Below are 14,874 nucleotides of genomic sequence, written 5' to 3' on the forward strand. Positions count from 1 at the left end.
AAGGCATCAAACTCTCAAAGCAATCCTGAAAGCTAGAATAAAATGGAAAAAAAGTCTTCAAAATTGTGGTAGAAAATAGTTTGTTAATTATACTTTTTGATATTTATTATTTTATTTTATCAAATAGGTAACACCGTCGCATGGTTCAAATATCGAAAGAGTATGAAAAGTTACACTTAACAAATCTGTTTCCACTTACATCGCCATGTTTCTTTTACTATACTTTTTCTGCCAGTGTTTCTTTCTGTAAATGCAGGCAAATGACAGCTTTTCTCACATAAGGGACAGCATGTTATCTACACTTTCCGCACATTGCTTTTTTTAGTTAACAGTACATGCTGGAAATCATTTCAAAGAATACATAGAAATCTCTGTCATTCTTTGGAAAATTATTTTTAACCTAGAACTCTATACTCAGACAAACTATCAAGTGTTAAGGTAGAATAAAGACATTTTCAGACATGCAAGCACTTAGAAAAGGCATTCTCTCTCAGAAAGCTACTGAAGGATGTGCTCCAGCAAAATGAGTCAGTATGGATCCAGCAGCAACAACAACAAAGGAGTGGCAAAAGGAGTTCTCAGAATGGCGGCAAAGGGAACGGCCGCTGAAGCAAATCCTGAGAGCGCTCAGAGCAGACTGGGTCTAGAGGACAGAGCTCTCCAGGGGGTAGATTTCCAGGAGGGAATAAAATGGAACTGATAGATTTGTTTAATCACATAGAAAATAATATTGTGAGGGGTTCTATTGAAAAGTTTGTGAGGAGTTAGGTATGATAGGTATTCAGAGAGATGAGCAGTTGGGAAGAAAAAAAAAGAAAGAATTAACCCCAGAAAAAGCAGAAAGTTGTGCAAGGAAAAATGTTGTAATATACTACTTGGCTCTGCAGTTAACACTATCATGTTACATCATCATCACCACTACTGTTTACTGAGCATGTGTCAGTCATCATTCTGAGGTCTTTTCATGAACTACCTCATTTACCCGTATAACCACCTTGTGAGAAGTATACTGTTAAAATTTTCCCATCTTACATACAAGGGAACGGAAGCACGAAGTGGTTAAGTGTCTTGCCCTAGGTCATGGAATAAGTGGAGGGATCAGGAACTGAACCCAGGAAACCTGACTCTAGCACCCATACTCTTAACCAGCCTACTGTTCTGCCAGCGACCATTTATCTAACCTAAAAGTACAATGTAACTATGGTGTGAAGATAAGGAGAAAGAAAGGTGGGGAGAGGACCTGAGCTAGACCTACAGACCCCAAGTCCTCATCCTCAAAGCAGGGGGCCAGCAGATAGTACCTAAAATTGAAAAATCAATAAATAGTGCATATGTATATTATTTACAAACAAGGAGCTACTTACCAGATCATTTAGGGTCTTGTAAGGCCATTAAGAGCTTGGCTTTTACTGAGGGATATGAAAAAGCCATTATGACACGATCTGACATATTTTAAAAGGACCACCAGCTGCTGTGTGGAGAATGGCCTGGAGTACGGGACCAGGGTGAAAACATATATTACTTTAATTCAGGGGCTTCCCTGGTGGCGCAGTGGTTGAGAATCTGCCTGCCAATGCAGGGGACGCGGGTTCGAGCCCTGGTCTGGGAAGATCCCACATGCCGCGGAGCAACTGGGCCCGTGAGCCACAATTGCTGAGCCTGCGCGTCTGGAGCCTGTGCTCCGCAACAAGAGAGGCCGCGATAGTGAGAGGCCCGCGCACCACGATGAAGAGTGGCCCCCGCACGCCGCAACTAGAGAAAGCCCTCGCACAGAAACGAAGACCCAACACAGCCATAAATAAATAAATAAATTAATTAATTCAATAAAAATTAAGTTTTAAAGATGAAAGGATGACAAAAAGAAGAGGAGAGACACAGTAAGGCAGAGAAGAATATGGGACTCTCCCATGAAATGTTATGCCCGATGGCTCAGAGGTCAGTTGGGGATGACAGTCCCCGAGATGGGAAGCAAGTCAGCTTGACTTCAGGGCACCACCTGGAATAGAGTCTTGGCTACAGCCAAGACACTGATCCCAGGAAACAGCCTGGACGACGAACTGGCACCTCTTAGTTAGCAGATGACCTTACAATCTTGGATCCTTTTTCTCTATGTCAAATAGAGATACTCTCAACTCTTCTGATGGGATAGCATATAATTACGGGGGTGAAGTTTCTGGGAGTACCGGCACACCTTAGGCCTTAAAAGCAACCTCAGTCCCCATCTCTCCCCTTTCCCCTCCTGAACCCTGACAAGGCTCACAGGTAACAGGCTCCACTAGAATCCAGGTCCTCTGACTTCCTTTCTACCGAGCGGACTCTTCAGGTCCTCCACGTGCATGCACAGTCCTGACTCCTGAACCCATGCGTCACTAAAGATTCTCCCAGAAAAGGGGGAGGGAGACAGCTGGCCCTATGACAGAAATAGCTGTGGGGTGGGGCCCACAAGCCATCGGGGGCCGGTGGGACTGTCCACCCCTGAGTTTCCAATTCCAACTCCATCCAGAACCATCTTGTCGGCAATCACGGAAACAGCCCAAGGTCACAGGCATGGTGCTTGCCATTACCCGGACAGCTCAGACTGTGATAAAAATCCGCCTGGAACGCTTGTCTTGTCACATTCCTAGTGCTTGTTATTGATCCACCAAGATGTGTGTGGCTGTCTAGGAAGATCAGCTAGGCAAGGGCCCGGTAGTTGTGTTAGAGTCTGGGGCAGGGCGGTGTGTGCAGTGCCAGGTGCTGAATGCCCCTCACCTGTTCCCGACCTGGAAGGTGAGGCCCTGATACCACCCCCAGTCCCAAACCACTGGCCACGCCGGATCTCACCCTCCGGTCAGTGTCCGACAGGTTTGCATCCGCCAGCCAGCCTCAGAAAAGTAAATTCACTGGGAAAAAAGGTATGAAGGTGATGGTTCAAATGAAGTCAAACTGGCTGCAGCAACAAGCCTGTGTTGTAAACGCCGGCGTGATCTCACCTGAGGTCAGGGGCTGCACCAGGGTACCAGCAGCGTGTGTCACACCAGCTGGGCACCCTCCCAGACTGCGTGACCCCAGAGGGGCCAGACCTGCTGAGAGCCGGACGAAGGTGAAGCGGAGGCCCAAACTGAACCAGATTTCCAGGCCACTCTGCAAAAGGGCTTGTGCACCCAACCCTCAGACTGGCCCTCGAATGGCCTTGAGGCTTGAGGAGAAAAAGAGTCAGGGTCTCTCAAGACAGGGTGATCTGTGGGCACTATTTGGGAAGGATGGGAGGTGGGGGCACAGCAAATGAAAGGGGGCTTTAGGATTAGAATGTCCTTTATTCATGGGACCACCCAGAATGAGACATGGAGACTGTCCTAAGTTGGGGTGCCCAGAAGCAGAGCCTGAGGCAGGGATTTGGATGTGAGTGATCTACCAGGGAGCATGGCCAGCAGAGGGGTGTGAGGGGGCAGATGGGGCAGGGAAGGAGGTGGACTCAGTCTGCCCTCGGGCCCTCCCACGGGGAGCCCTGGAGTGTGAACTGCACCACAGAGTCGGTTCCACTGGGAGGCAAGTGGGCTGGGGGTGGAGCTTTTTGTGTCCTCACATCCCGGGGTCAATCGCTGTGGGCTGCCCCTGGGGTGGGAGGTCTTACCCCCTCCCCTGCAAAGTGACACCCCCCCCCAGTGGCCATGGGCACTTCTCTAGTGAAGGGGGGCCATGAGCCCAGAACAGCCACACTCACAGGCCAGGGGTCGACACCCTCCAACAGGGGGGATCTGGGAGGTGCACCAGCGCCCCCTGGGGGGATCATGGGCCCAGAGGGCAGCGTCCCAGTGGGACCACCTAGGAGAGGAGGCCACGGGACACAGTCATGGGGGAGGTCTCCGTGTTGTGAGCGAGGAAGGGAAACCGACCAGCGTTCATGGCCGCAGAAAGGATGCAAGGCTCGCCGCGAGGACCGTCTAATGCCGCCTGCACAGCTTGCACAGCCGACTTCCTTTGTCCTGGAAAGGCCGTCTCCACCGGAGAGGAATACTTTGAATTGCCTCGGTCATTGTGAGAGCAAGGTCATTTCACTCAGCAGCGGAGCGCTGAATGAGAGGTTTGGCATGCTACCAAAAATCATTAGCAGAGTGTTCAAGGCGGTGGCAGAGAAAGACATACCTGCTTTCACAACACCTCTCCCTGGGATGTGAGAAACGCTGCGTGAGCTTTGCAAAGTGCTTACTGGACCTTCTTCCTGAAAACATCTTGCCTGAATCCCGCCTCAGACAAGACAGTGAGAAACAAGCTACTCACGCTAACGCAGCTGCAGTGTTTTAAAGTTACAACTCCATTTACTATAAACTTGCCTGGAGTGAAACCATAAACTAACTGCAGGAATATAAATGCAGCGCTTCCACTGGGTTCCTGCTTCCCGCTCCCGCCCAGAGAGTCCAAAGCCCTCAGCAGGGAAGCCAGCTCTCCAGCAGGGCCCTGCCTTGGCCGCTCCGGGCTCCCCGCCCCAGACTCCATCACCTCTGCCTGGAACTCTCCACTTATCCTCTGAGTGCACATTCCCGGGGGCCTGACCCGAGTCCACCCCACCCCCTGCCACTTTCTAAAGGCCTCCTGGTTTTCGTCCAGGCCCCCATACCCCCCCAAGTGCTTCGGGGGAGGCCAACTCCCCCCATTTCCAGGATGGGCCTGACTGATCACAGGGTAAACCCCCCCTGCCCCACTGCCACGCCGCTGAGGCCACCGTCCTGGTCACAGAGCTTGGCTCAGGGGCGGCCTGGGAGACGCTTCTAGCTCTCCGGACAGAGCCACCGGAAGAGACGGGGTGTGGGCTCAGGCGGGGCAGCCTGGGAACGCGGCAGCCAGTCTGCCGAAAGCAAGGCGGCCCGAGGATGAGGCCACCCGCAGAGGACGGCCCAGCCGAGCCAGCTACAGAGGAGCCACGGAGAAAAGGGGCCACCGCGCTGGTGAGGCTGTCCGAGAGTCCGTCCTCCAGCCAAATCATTTCCCTCGTGGAGGCCAGTCCAGGTCAGGGTTTCTGTCACTTCAAGACTAACTCAAAATGCCACTTCCCCCGGGGGGCCTCCTCTGATTGCCTTTCTTAGTCCCGTCAATAAATTGTAACTCTCTCATTTCGAAACCTTCAGGGAACAATATCCTTTAAATCTCAGATCTCTTCCTGTCTTCTATTTTTGTTATTGATCTATGTCAGACCCCAACTCCTGGAGGGCGGATGCTCTTCAGGTCCATCCCTGAATCCCAGTCTCCCTAGGACGGGGCTTCGGAGAGCATGTATCTGCTGAATCAACGAGCAAACACGAAAGCACGCAACTTAAGACGATTTTGTTAATTTTTATAAGAACTCTCGAGAACTTCATGGTGAATAGATATTTGCCATTTGAATAGTGATTCTAAGTTTCACAGTTGGGAAATAGAATTCAATTTGTAGTAAAACATAAAGTGTTGCACCAGCTCCTTCCAACACTACAGATACGTGCCATTCAGCACTTGGAACGACTACATCTATGGTTGGTTTTATTGGGAGGATGTGTGTGTGAATAGCCCTCGCATTTAGCTCCTCACTTTATGTCTGCTACTCACTTTCCTTAATCCTGACAGCCTCGGGGGACTTCTTCCCCATTTTCGAGGTGAGAAAATGGAGGCTGGGATGGGGCTGAGTAGGATTGCACAGCTCGCGAGGAGCTCTGTATAGTTTCGAGCCCAGGTCTGATGCCCACGTCTGAATTTGTCACCGCCAACTGCATCCCCTGGCTGGGAGGCAAGACTGCGGGTTCCCAGTTACTCAGGACCTCAAGGCTGTCCACCCAGGAGCAGCCCCTGGCCTTCCTTTTCCGTCTGTTTTTATAAAATCCAGCAGATACGAGGTGGACTTAGGGAACCCTCATTCTCCTTCCTTTGACCATAACCACTGCCAGAAAGACAAGACTCACGGATCGTGTCACCTCAGGCCTCCCAGAGAACACCTGTTTGGTTTTATGTTTAACTACATACTTAAAGGACCGTCTTCACAGGGGGTGGGGATTATGTTCAAGCTACTACATTTAGCAAATGCCTATATTTAGCCAAATGTACTGTAAGTGCCTTGTACCTCTTTTGTTTTTCAGGCAATGCAACAGAGACTTAGGAGCACCTACTATGTGCCTGGCTCTGTGTTGAGCTCTGGGGATACGAAAGTAAGACATTGCCTGCCTGGTGGTCACCTTCTATGGGGGACAGACCAGTGAACAAATGATGCAGAGGCCACGTGACTACCACAGCAGGCGTAGGGAGTGAGAGCTAGTGGAATCCGAGTGAAGGCAGGGAGACTTCTGCCCCAGGGTGATGTAGGAGGTCTCACAGAGGACACAAATCTACCGTGGGCTTTAAGGGATGAATAGGAGTTTTCCTGGAAAGCCTTTCTCTTCGCATAGGGAGAAAAACAAAAGGGTTCATTCATTCAGTAGTCAACAAATGCTGTGACAGCCATGTGTCCATAAAAGCAAAATCACCTAAGAACTGGTTACAAAGTAGACCTCCATAAATAGCTGACTGAGGCAACCAGACGCCTCAGCCTAAATCGCCTGGAAGTTTTCCCAGGTGATAATAATGACATGCAGACAAACTCCATCGCACTCCAACACCTGGAGGAGAGGGCATCAGGAAGGTGGCACTGCCTCTGCATATACGTTCTCTATAGTTAGCACACTGGGTACACAATTCAAAAGGTACAAAAGGGTGTACTGTAAGAAAACAAGCTTGTCCACTGTGGGCCCAAGGAATCACGCCCCTTCCCAGGGAAGCTGCCGCCGCCAATCTGCTGGGCATCTTTGCCAACGTCACCGTCTGTTTAACCTGAAGGCTGAATCCTTGTGGGAGAAAAAGGCACTTGTACAGCTACGCGGGCGGTGCACCTTTTGTTCGCCACACTTCAAGTTCATCACGGACCACCATGACCACCATAATAAACTCTGCCCGGGAAACTTTGAGGAGAACCTCTCGGCGTGCCTGAACCCGTCTGCACGCTCGGTCCAGAAACAAGATTCACGGGGACCCCGGTTCGTGCCCAAGCTGCACCTCGTGTGTCAGTCGAGACGACAACTGGTTATCGACAGGAGCGGGTCATTTCGCCAGGGCCATGTGGCCTCCGGGGACTGTCCTCGGGCCTCCAGGGTCGGGCCTACATCACCCTCACCATGCGGCGCAACAGAGCGGGGCGCTCGCTCGCCCCCCACCCAGCCGGCCCGGGGCCACCTTGCGCGGGGCGGGGGGGGGGGGCGGCGGCCAAAGGGAGCTGGCGACATGGGGGGAGGGGTCGGTGCCGCCGGCCTGTCCCCGCAGCGGAGGACCGGCGCCCGGCCCACCGAGGTCCCGGCCTGGCCCGCGTCCCGTCCGCGGCGCCGGCGGAGCGACGGACAGCGGACGCACGGACCCCTGACAGCTCCGGCGGCGCCCCCAGCGCCCGCGCCCCGGCCCGGCCGCGCCGCTCACCTCGCGCGCGATCTGGTTCAGCGCGTCGTCCTCCGCCGTCAGCCGCTCGCGGTTGGGGAGCCGCTTGCGCCCCGAGCCCTGGGTGCCCATGTCCATCGTCCGCGTCGCCCGCTGCGCCGCGGGACCGTGGTTCCCGCCGCCCACGCCCCTCTCGGTCCGGCCCGGCCCCGCCCCGCCCCTCCCTCCGCCGCGGCGTCATGGCGTCAGCGGGCAGGGGACGCGGGGACGCGGGGACGCGGGGGACAGGGGCTGGGGGCGCCGGTGGGAGGAGCACGGGAGCTCGGGCGCCGGGGACGCGGGGACGCGGGGACGCGCTGAGAGGGGACCGGGGAGCCGGGTGCGCTGGGACTCCGGGGACGCGGGGGACAGGGGCTGGGGGCGCCGGTGGGAGGAGCACGGGAACTCGGGCGCCGGGGGCCGCAGGGACGCGGGGACGCGCCGGAGAGGGGACCGGGGAGCCGGGTGCGCTGGGACTCCGGGGGCCAGGGACGCGGGCGCTGGGCGCTGGGGGCGCGGGGACGCCGGGGGACCGTGAGCATGCAGATGGCGGGAGGTTTGGGATGGCTGGGGGTCGGGGGCGCGGGGACGCGTGGGGCGAGGACACTGGGAGTGCCGGTGGAAACTGGGGCTGGGGGCGCGAGGTCACGCCGGAGCGGCGGGACACGGGGACCAGGACGCCGGCGACCCGCGGGGACGACAAGGGCTGGGGATGCGAGTGGGGAGCGGGGACGGGGGTGCGGGGACGCTGGGGCACAGTGAGCGTGGAAACGGCAGCGGACTTGGCATGGCTGGGGGTCGGGGGCGCGTGGGCGCAGGGGACGGGGTGATGAAGGCTTGGGGTGCCGGTGGGGACAGGGGGCAAGGGACCACGGAGGGTTCGGAGGCGGGAGGGGCGGGAGGCTGGAGCTCGAGATGCCTGGAGGGGTCTGGGCCGGCGGGGCGGGGGACACTGGAGGGTGGACCCCCCTGGTAATCGTGGGCTGACCTCACCAGGGCAGCGGTCACTTCATCGGGGGCGCTGGAGGGCTCGCAGGGAGGGACGGGGCTGCAGAGAGGGGTTTGCACCCAGGGGTGGGTGCAGGGACGTGGTTCAAACCTGCGCCCCAGGTGAAGTGGGGTCTGGCCTCACAGATGGGTGAAAGCTGGGTTCTAGGGTCAGGCTCAGGGGAGGTCAGATCCTGCTCTGTGGGATCTCGCCAGCCCCCTGAGCCTTACAGCACGTTCAGAAGCCCCGTGTTGATGTGGGCGTTTCCTTCTTCACCGGCGTGTTTTCTGGGACCTGCCACTTTACTCCTGTGTCCCCAGCTTCTAGGAAGAGGTCTGAAACATCAGCTGCTCTCAAGAAGTAGATATTGAAAAGGGAATGACTGCTTGAGCTTTACCTTCCACTCTCTAAACGTGGGTTTCAGATTGAATAGGGGGATCAGATGAGGTTTACAAAGCCATTACCTTCTCTTCCAAGGTGAGGACCCGAGTGACTGTTAGCTGTCTGTACTGAATTAGGGAAGAAGAAATGCGCTGGCGGAAGCACAGTGACCAAAAGTTACTGGTATATTTGGGATATGGGGAGATCTTTAATGCAGCTGGGGAAGAATGGAAGGCCAGGGCCATCCTGAAGTCACCTGTGATTTTCCCCCTAGAGATGAGTACAGTTAACATTTTGGTATATTTCTAACCAAGTGACATGACCAGGTTGGTTTGGGTTCTTAGAAAGCAACCTGGGAGCTGGATGGAGGAGGGAACAGAAAGGGGACCCGGCAGTGGCAGAGAAGGATGCTGGAGGTTTACTGCAGGGAAAAGATGGTGGGGGAGTGACACAGGAGGGAGAAACCAGGTTCCATTGCTCAGGACACCTGAGTGGACTTCAGTGGGGTGGGTCCACAGGGCAGATGGTATTAGGGCTGTGACCTTGTTCATTACTGTACTCCTGGAGCTTGCCTACACCTGACACAGCGGAGGGACTGAGGAAATACCTGTTGATTGAGTCTTCTATGTCACATTACACCACTTAGGACCCCATACTCCTTAGGTGACATGGTCCTGGTTGGAGGACCATCTCTTGCTCTGCCCTCAGCCCTGCTGGAGGCTCGCTGCTCCCTTAGCCCGTGATGCCTGGTGAAGACTCTGTCTTTGCTCAGGCTCGTTCCCATGGCTTCACTCATTCATTCCCCCACACCTGCTGCCTGCCAGGTGCTGCGCCGGAGGCTGGGGCAGAACTGCAAAGGACACAGACAGAGCCGCTGTTCTCTCAGGACTTACCTGAGATACCTGGAACTCCTCATCCAAAGCCACATCCAAGCTCCAACATCTCCTTTCTTTTTTGATTGACATATATACACTAATATGTATAAAATAGATAACTAATAAGAACGTGCTGTATAAAAAAATAAATAAAATACAAAAAAAATTTTTTTTGGCTGCGCTGTGTGGCATGCATGATCTTAGTTCCCTGACCAGGGATCAAACCCATGCCCCGTGCAGTGGAAGTGCAGAGTCTTAACCACTCTTAACCCATCTCCATTCTGGAGGAAGTCTTCCCAACTCTCCAAGGCTGCTCCTTACTTTCCTCACTGGTCTTCCTCAGAACATCAAGCGACTCTTTCTTCTAGCACTTGAATCCTTCTGTGCTGATCTGATGATGTGAGGAGGGCAGGAACTGACCTTGTCTTGCTCATCTTTCCGCCCTCACTGGGGACTGAATGTGCCCCTGCTTCAATCATAATGAGAGCGTCTGGCTGAATGTGGGGACTGAGTCCAGGTCCCAGCCCCCTCCTCACCATCCCAGTTGGGTTTTGTACAGAGACAGGGGACTGACTGCCTCAGGGACTGACTGGAGGTATTTCTGAATAGTTCAGTCCCTACACAGTGTTCTCAGACACTAGGGTGAATTCTGTCTCCCATCTCTCCCCCATCAACCACCCACATCTGGGGAAGGCCAACCTTTTGGGAATCATCAGAACCAACGTTGCTGGCCCTCAGGTGGTCCCATGATGTCATGACCTCCTGAACCACCATCCGCATGCTTCCTCCTTCTTTGGTGATGTGCTCTACAACTGTCTGCTTCTCCCTTTGGAATCAGTTCTTGCCTTTAAATGGAAATATGATACCTGCATTGTCAGGGTGGGGGCAGTCCATGTAAAGATGTATCTCAGGGCTTGACACACAGGCAATCATTAAGTGGTCCTCCAGCTCCTCTCCCCAAAGGCCTGGGTCTGGAATGAATGGGGCAGCAGCTCCTGCTGGGGCGTGGGGAGGTGGGCAAGGACATTAGGCAGCTTTGTGGCTGTCATCTGTTCTTGGGGTGCCCTTTGAGGGCTGCAGAAACCTGCAAGACCCCATCCATCAGGCTGAGCCATGGGCTTACCAAGGAGCTGTGGCTTTCTATTTGCTCTGGACTCTCAGCCTCTCCTGCGTGGTAGTCCACGAACTTGCTTCTACCTAGAAGAGTGTATTGTGCCACCAGCACTACCTAGCCCCTCCCATGTGGCCCTTTTCTTATTCCAGGTGATTAGACTACCCACAAGGGGTTACTTCAGAGAAGCCGCATCAGAAGTCTGATGTCGCGGGCAAGAGAATCAATATATTCATCTCCAAGCCTGGTACTGAGGCTCTTCACAAAGATACAGATGCCCTTCAGGAAGGGTCCATGAATACGTGAAGGCAGCCTCGGTGGGGGGCACCACACAGGGGACCCCACGTGGACTTTCCACTCCCGACACAGTGTTCCTTTTGTTTGGGGCCTCATTAGGCAAGCCTGTGAGCCGGCTGGGGGAAGCAGTTAACGGGCATCTCTGGAGGAGTCATCCAGGCTGGAGGGTGACTCAGAGCTGCTCTGGTAGGGCCCTCTGAAGGACAGTCACACGGGCCGTGAGCTGACTCAGTCGGGTCCATTGAGAAAGCCTTCCATGTGGATCAAACATCATTCACTCGTGTTCCAGCCTTGCTCTTCCAATTAACAGAGGATAGAAAAACCTCCCTTGGATTACAGCTGGAGAAAGGCTAGGGAGAATCACAGCCACTCACAAGGATGGCTTGAAAGGCAGTGGACAGAACATGGAGCCAAAATCATGCCCAGAGGGGAGCTGGCTGAGGTCAGGGTCTCCACCACGCCTGGGAGGTTAGTGGTTTGTCTCCAGTGGCCTGCGGGCCTTTGTCTCTTTCCTCTCTCAGCATCTCAAAGCAGAAAATTGGACTGATCCTTCACCCAACCCAATCTTGTCATTCTAAATGTTTCTCCCAGGATACCACCACTTCATGTCTCTTGGAGTTAAAACTTTGGAATCATGTTGGATTTTTAAATTTATCTTATCCTTCATCTCTGATTGATTCTATCCCTATCCCCCTTCCACATCTTTGCTGACTCCATGATGGTCTGTACCTGGTTCACCTTGCCACACCTGTGGGTGACTTGCAGTAAATCATCTTCTGAACTTGAGGTCTCCAGGGTGGGGTGCATGAGACAATACACTGGGGTGCAGGAGAAACATACTAGAACTTCTATTAATATGTCTTTTAAACTAAAAATAAGAATGTTATAGATCAAATGTTGATGTATGATCTATAGCCTCACTTTAAGTGGTCACAGGTCATGTCATAATGATACACAAGGTATTCCTGCTAACGGCATTCTCTCTCATTAGACCATTTTCAGAATATTTTGATGTATTTTCATGAACAAGAAATGGATTTATGGGTTACATAATCTAGTTTTAACTAAAACTCAAAGAGTAGATAAATGTCTTCAAAGGATTTAAAAGATTCTCAAGAAAATATTTCCCCCAAATCACAGACAAACAAGAGAATGAGAGACCTATTTCTAACTCAGGAGGAACTCTTCATTGGTCTCAATATCAGGTTATTAGATATGATGAGAACAATGAATAATCATCCCAAACAATTTGAAACACAAATTTACATTTCCTATTATTAATGATTAACCTCATATTTAGTGGATATTGTGCCCTGATATAACAGATGAAAATAGATTATGAACATAATTTACACATAAATAAATATATAAAATTTGGGATGTATTTTAAAATATTTGGTGATTGAGTTCATGATAAAAAAAAGTCTGGTTTCTAGATCAATAATTCTTAAATTTCGGGGGATTGTGAACTCCTTTGAAAATCTGATAAAGGCTGGATTCCTCTCACCCACCAAAAAAAAAAAGAAGGAAGAAAGTAAAGGGCACCTAAACAGGAAATTGAGTACAATTTTAAAGGGTGATACTTTGAAGTCCATCCATGGGCCATCAGAGCTCCCATTCTGTGCTGTCCCTATTTGAGCCTTCCTAACTACCAAAGCCAGAATAACCTTCCGAAGTACACTTCCATCACGTTGCACACTCCAAACTTCAGAATGGCTCCATCGTAGCCTTTGCAGTAATTCTGGAGATTCCCAATAGGTGTCAAATGTGTTACTGGTAATTCATGACTAGTGATAGTTAAAATGCTGAATTTTCTGAAATTATTGGCGATAAGTGTTATTACCATAATAATTTTACATCCACTGAGTGCTACCGAGTGGCAAGAATTTTGCACAGTTGAGGTGCTTTGGCAGGAGGATGTCACATTCAGGATAATTACATGCCATGCTGGTCTCCAGGGAGAAAAGCTGAGAGTGGCTGTCCTCTTGCACACAGAACCAGCTCCTTAGCCAACACCTTCAGGCAGCTCTCTGCAGCACTCTTGGGATAGTGTTCCTGAGCCCCAAACCCAGGATTGTCTTTTCATCCCCCAAGAGAGCCTTATTCAGGGTCATGGGTCCACGGGTGTTTAGAAAATGTTCGTGGCTTGACTGAATAAAGAGCCCTTTCACATGGTGCTATATAAAATAGGACGTGAAGACCAAGTTTCTTTTTATTTGTGCAAGAGAAATGCTACGAATACTCACTGACTGGCAGTGATACCAATTTTCTCCTCACATGGGATTTATTAACTATTAATTCAATTGGTTTTAAAAATAAGGACTTTTCACTTCTAGTGATGGAAAGGAAGCTTACCTCAAACTAATCCTCCTGTCAATAATAATTATAAACCTCAAACAAAATATAAAAGTACCCACTGAAGAGTAATCAAAGCAGATAGAGACTGGAGTGGCTACAACCTTTGAATTAAGGGAAGTAAAAGGTGACATCCGCTTCCCCAGAGGATATTCTCCAGTCCTCAAGGTGCACTGGGAATAGAATTCAAGAGTTATTGGATTGGGAATAGATGTTAGGGTCTGAGACTACAAGTACAGCTGGCAATTTAGTGAGGAAATCCCAGAAAAAGGGATGCAGTGAGGGTTAAGCCTCAAGATCTGCATACTAACTTATGTAGAAGCCATGGCTGAGTCCTGAACAATGCGTGTGTGGAGTGAAACTCCAGGAAATTCACATGGAAGCTGGAAGCCTGGAAGAACTAAGCAGAGATTTCAGCAGCTGTCCCATGCTAGGAAGACAAAGTTAGGAATTCAAGTCCTATCAAGTTAGAGGGCTTGGCAAACACCTTGAGCCTTTCATGGAAACCACAGAAGGACTATGCATTAATAGTAAGATGACATTAGAGGACTAAGGTCTATGACAGGAAAATCAAAATACACATGCTGTAGCAAAGCCTAGAACCAAGTCTCTACAAGATCAAGGTGCTATGAAGGGTTGAGGTAACTTCCCTCCCTGATAGAACCAAATTCAGCACTCTTCAAAAGAAGGCAATAGAATCCAGAGTCTCTGAAATGTAATGCCCTCTATGTCCAGTGTACAATGAAGAATTACTAGACAAAAGAAGAATCGAGAAAATGAGGCTCACAGTCAAGAAAAAAATAATCAGTTGGAAAAGATTCACAGATGACCTCGATGTGGAAATTAGCAGAGGAGTACTATAAAATAACTATGAGAAAGATGGATATAATGGAAGAAGACATAGGGAATTTAAGGAAAGATTTGGGGACTCTAAAAATGAACCAAATGGAAATTGTAGAACTGAAAAATACAATGCTTTCCAATTTAAAAAATCTTTGAATAGTATTAGCAATAGATTGGATAATGTAGAAGAAAGGATCAGTGAACCTGAGGAATGGTCAGTAAAATTACCCAAACTGAAGGACAGAGAGAAAAAGACATTAAAAAAAACAGGTTACAGGGATTCAGGCTACCACAGTGGTCACTTGATTTCAACAAGGCACCAAGAAAATTCAGCAAAGAAAGGAAAATCTTTTTTTGGTAAGTGGAGCCAAAACCGCTGGATATCTATAGAGAAAATAAAGTTTGACCCTTAACTATCACCTCACACAATAATTAAATCATGAAATATTTTTGACCTAAACTTAAAAGCTAAAGCTGTAAAATTTCTAGAAGAAAAATCTAGGAGAATGTTTTTGAAAACTTGGGGTAGGCAAAGATTTCCTGGACAGTTTTTAAACAGCACTAATCATCAAATCCAAAAT

The 14,874-nt window shown here is 50.8% G+C and overlaps 1 protein-coding gene across 38 annotated transcripts in view; it reads right to left on the reverse strand.

The window, feature by feature from the left end:
* Positions 1–7,614, reverse strand: part of LRRFIP1 (LRR binding FLII interacting protein 1) — a 147,453-nt gene extending 139,839 nt beyond the window's left edge. For 23 of the 38 annotated variants that reach the window (XM_082395958.1, XM_082395954.1, XM_082395941.1 and 20 more), the window contains exon 1: positions 7,447–7,613. In XM_082395958.1, coding sequence (XP_082252084.1) covers positions 7,447–7,542 — 96 coding nt within the window. In that variant the 5' untranslated portion in view covers positions 7,543–7,613. Of the gene's footprint in view, positions 1–7,446 lie in introns of all 38 variants that reach the window. The other 15 variants (XM_082395963.1, XM_082395960.1, XM_082395938.1 and 12 more) reach the window with 3 other exon arrangements.
* Between the last annotated feature and the right edge of the window lie 7,260 nt (positions 7,615–14,874).

The sequence above is a fragment of the Balaenoptera borealis genome (assembly GCF_965194805.1).
Source record: "Balaenoptera borealis genome assembly, chromosome: 6".
NCBI lineage: Eukaryota > Metazoa > Chordata > Mammalia > Artiodactyla > Balaenopteridae > Balaenoptera > Balaenoptera borealis.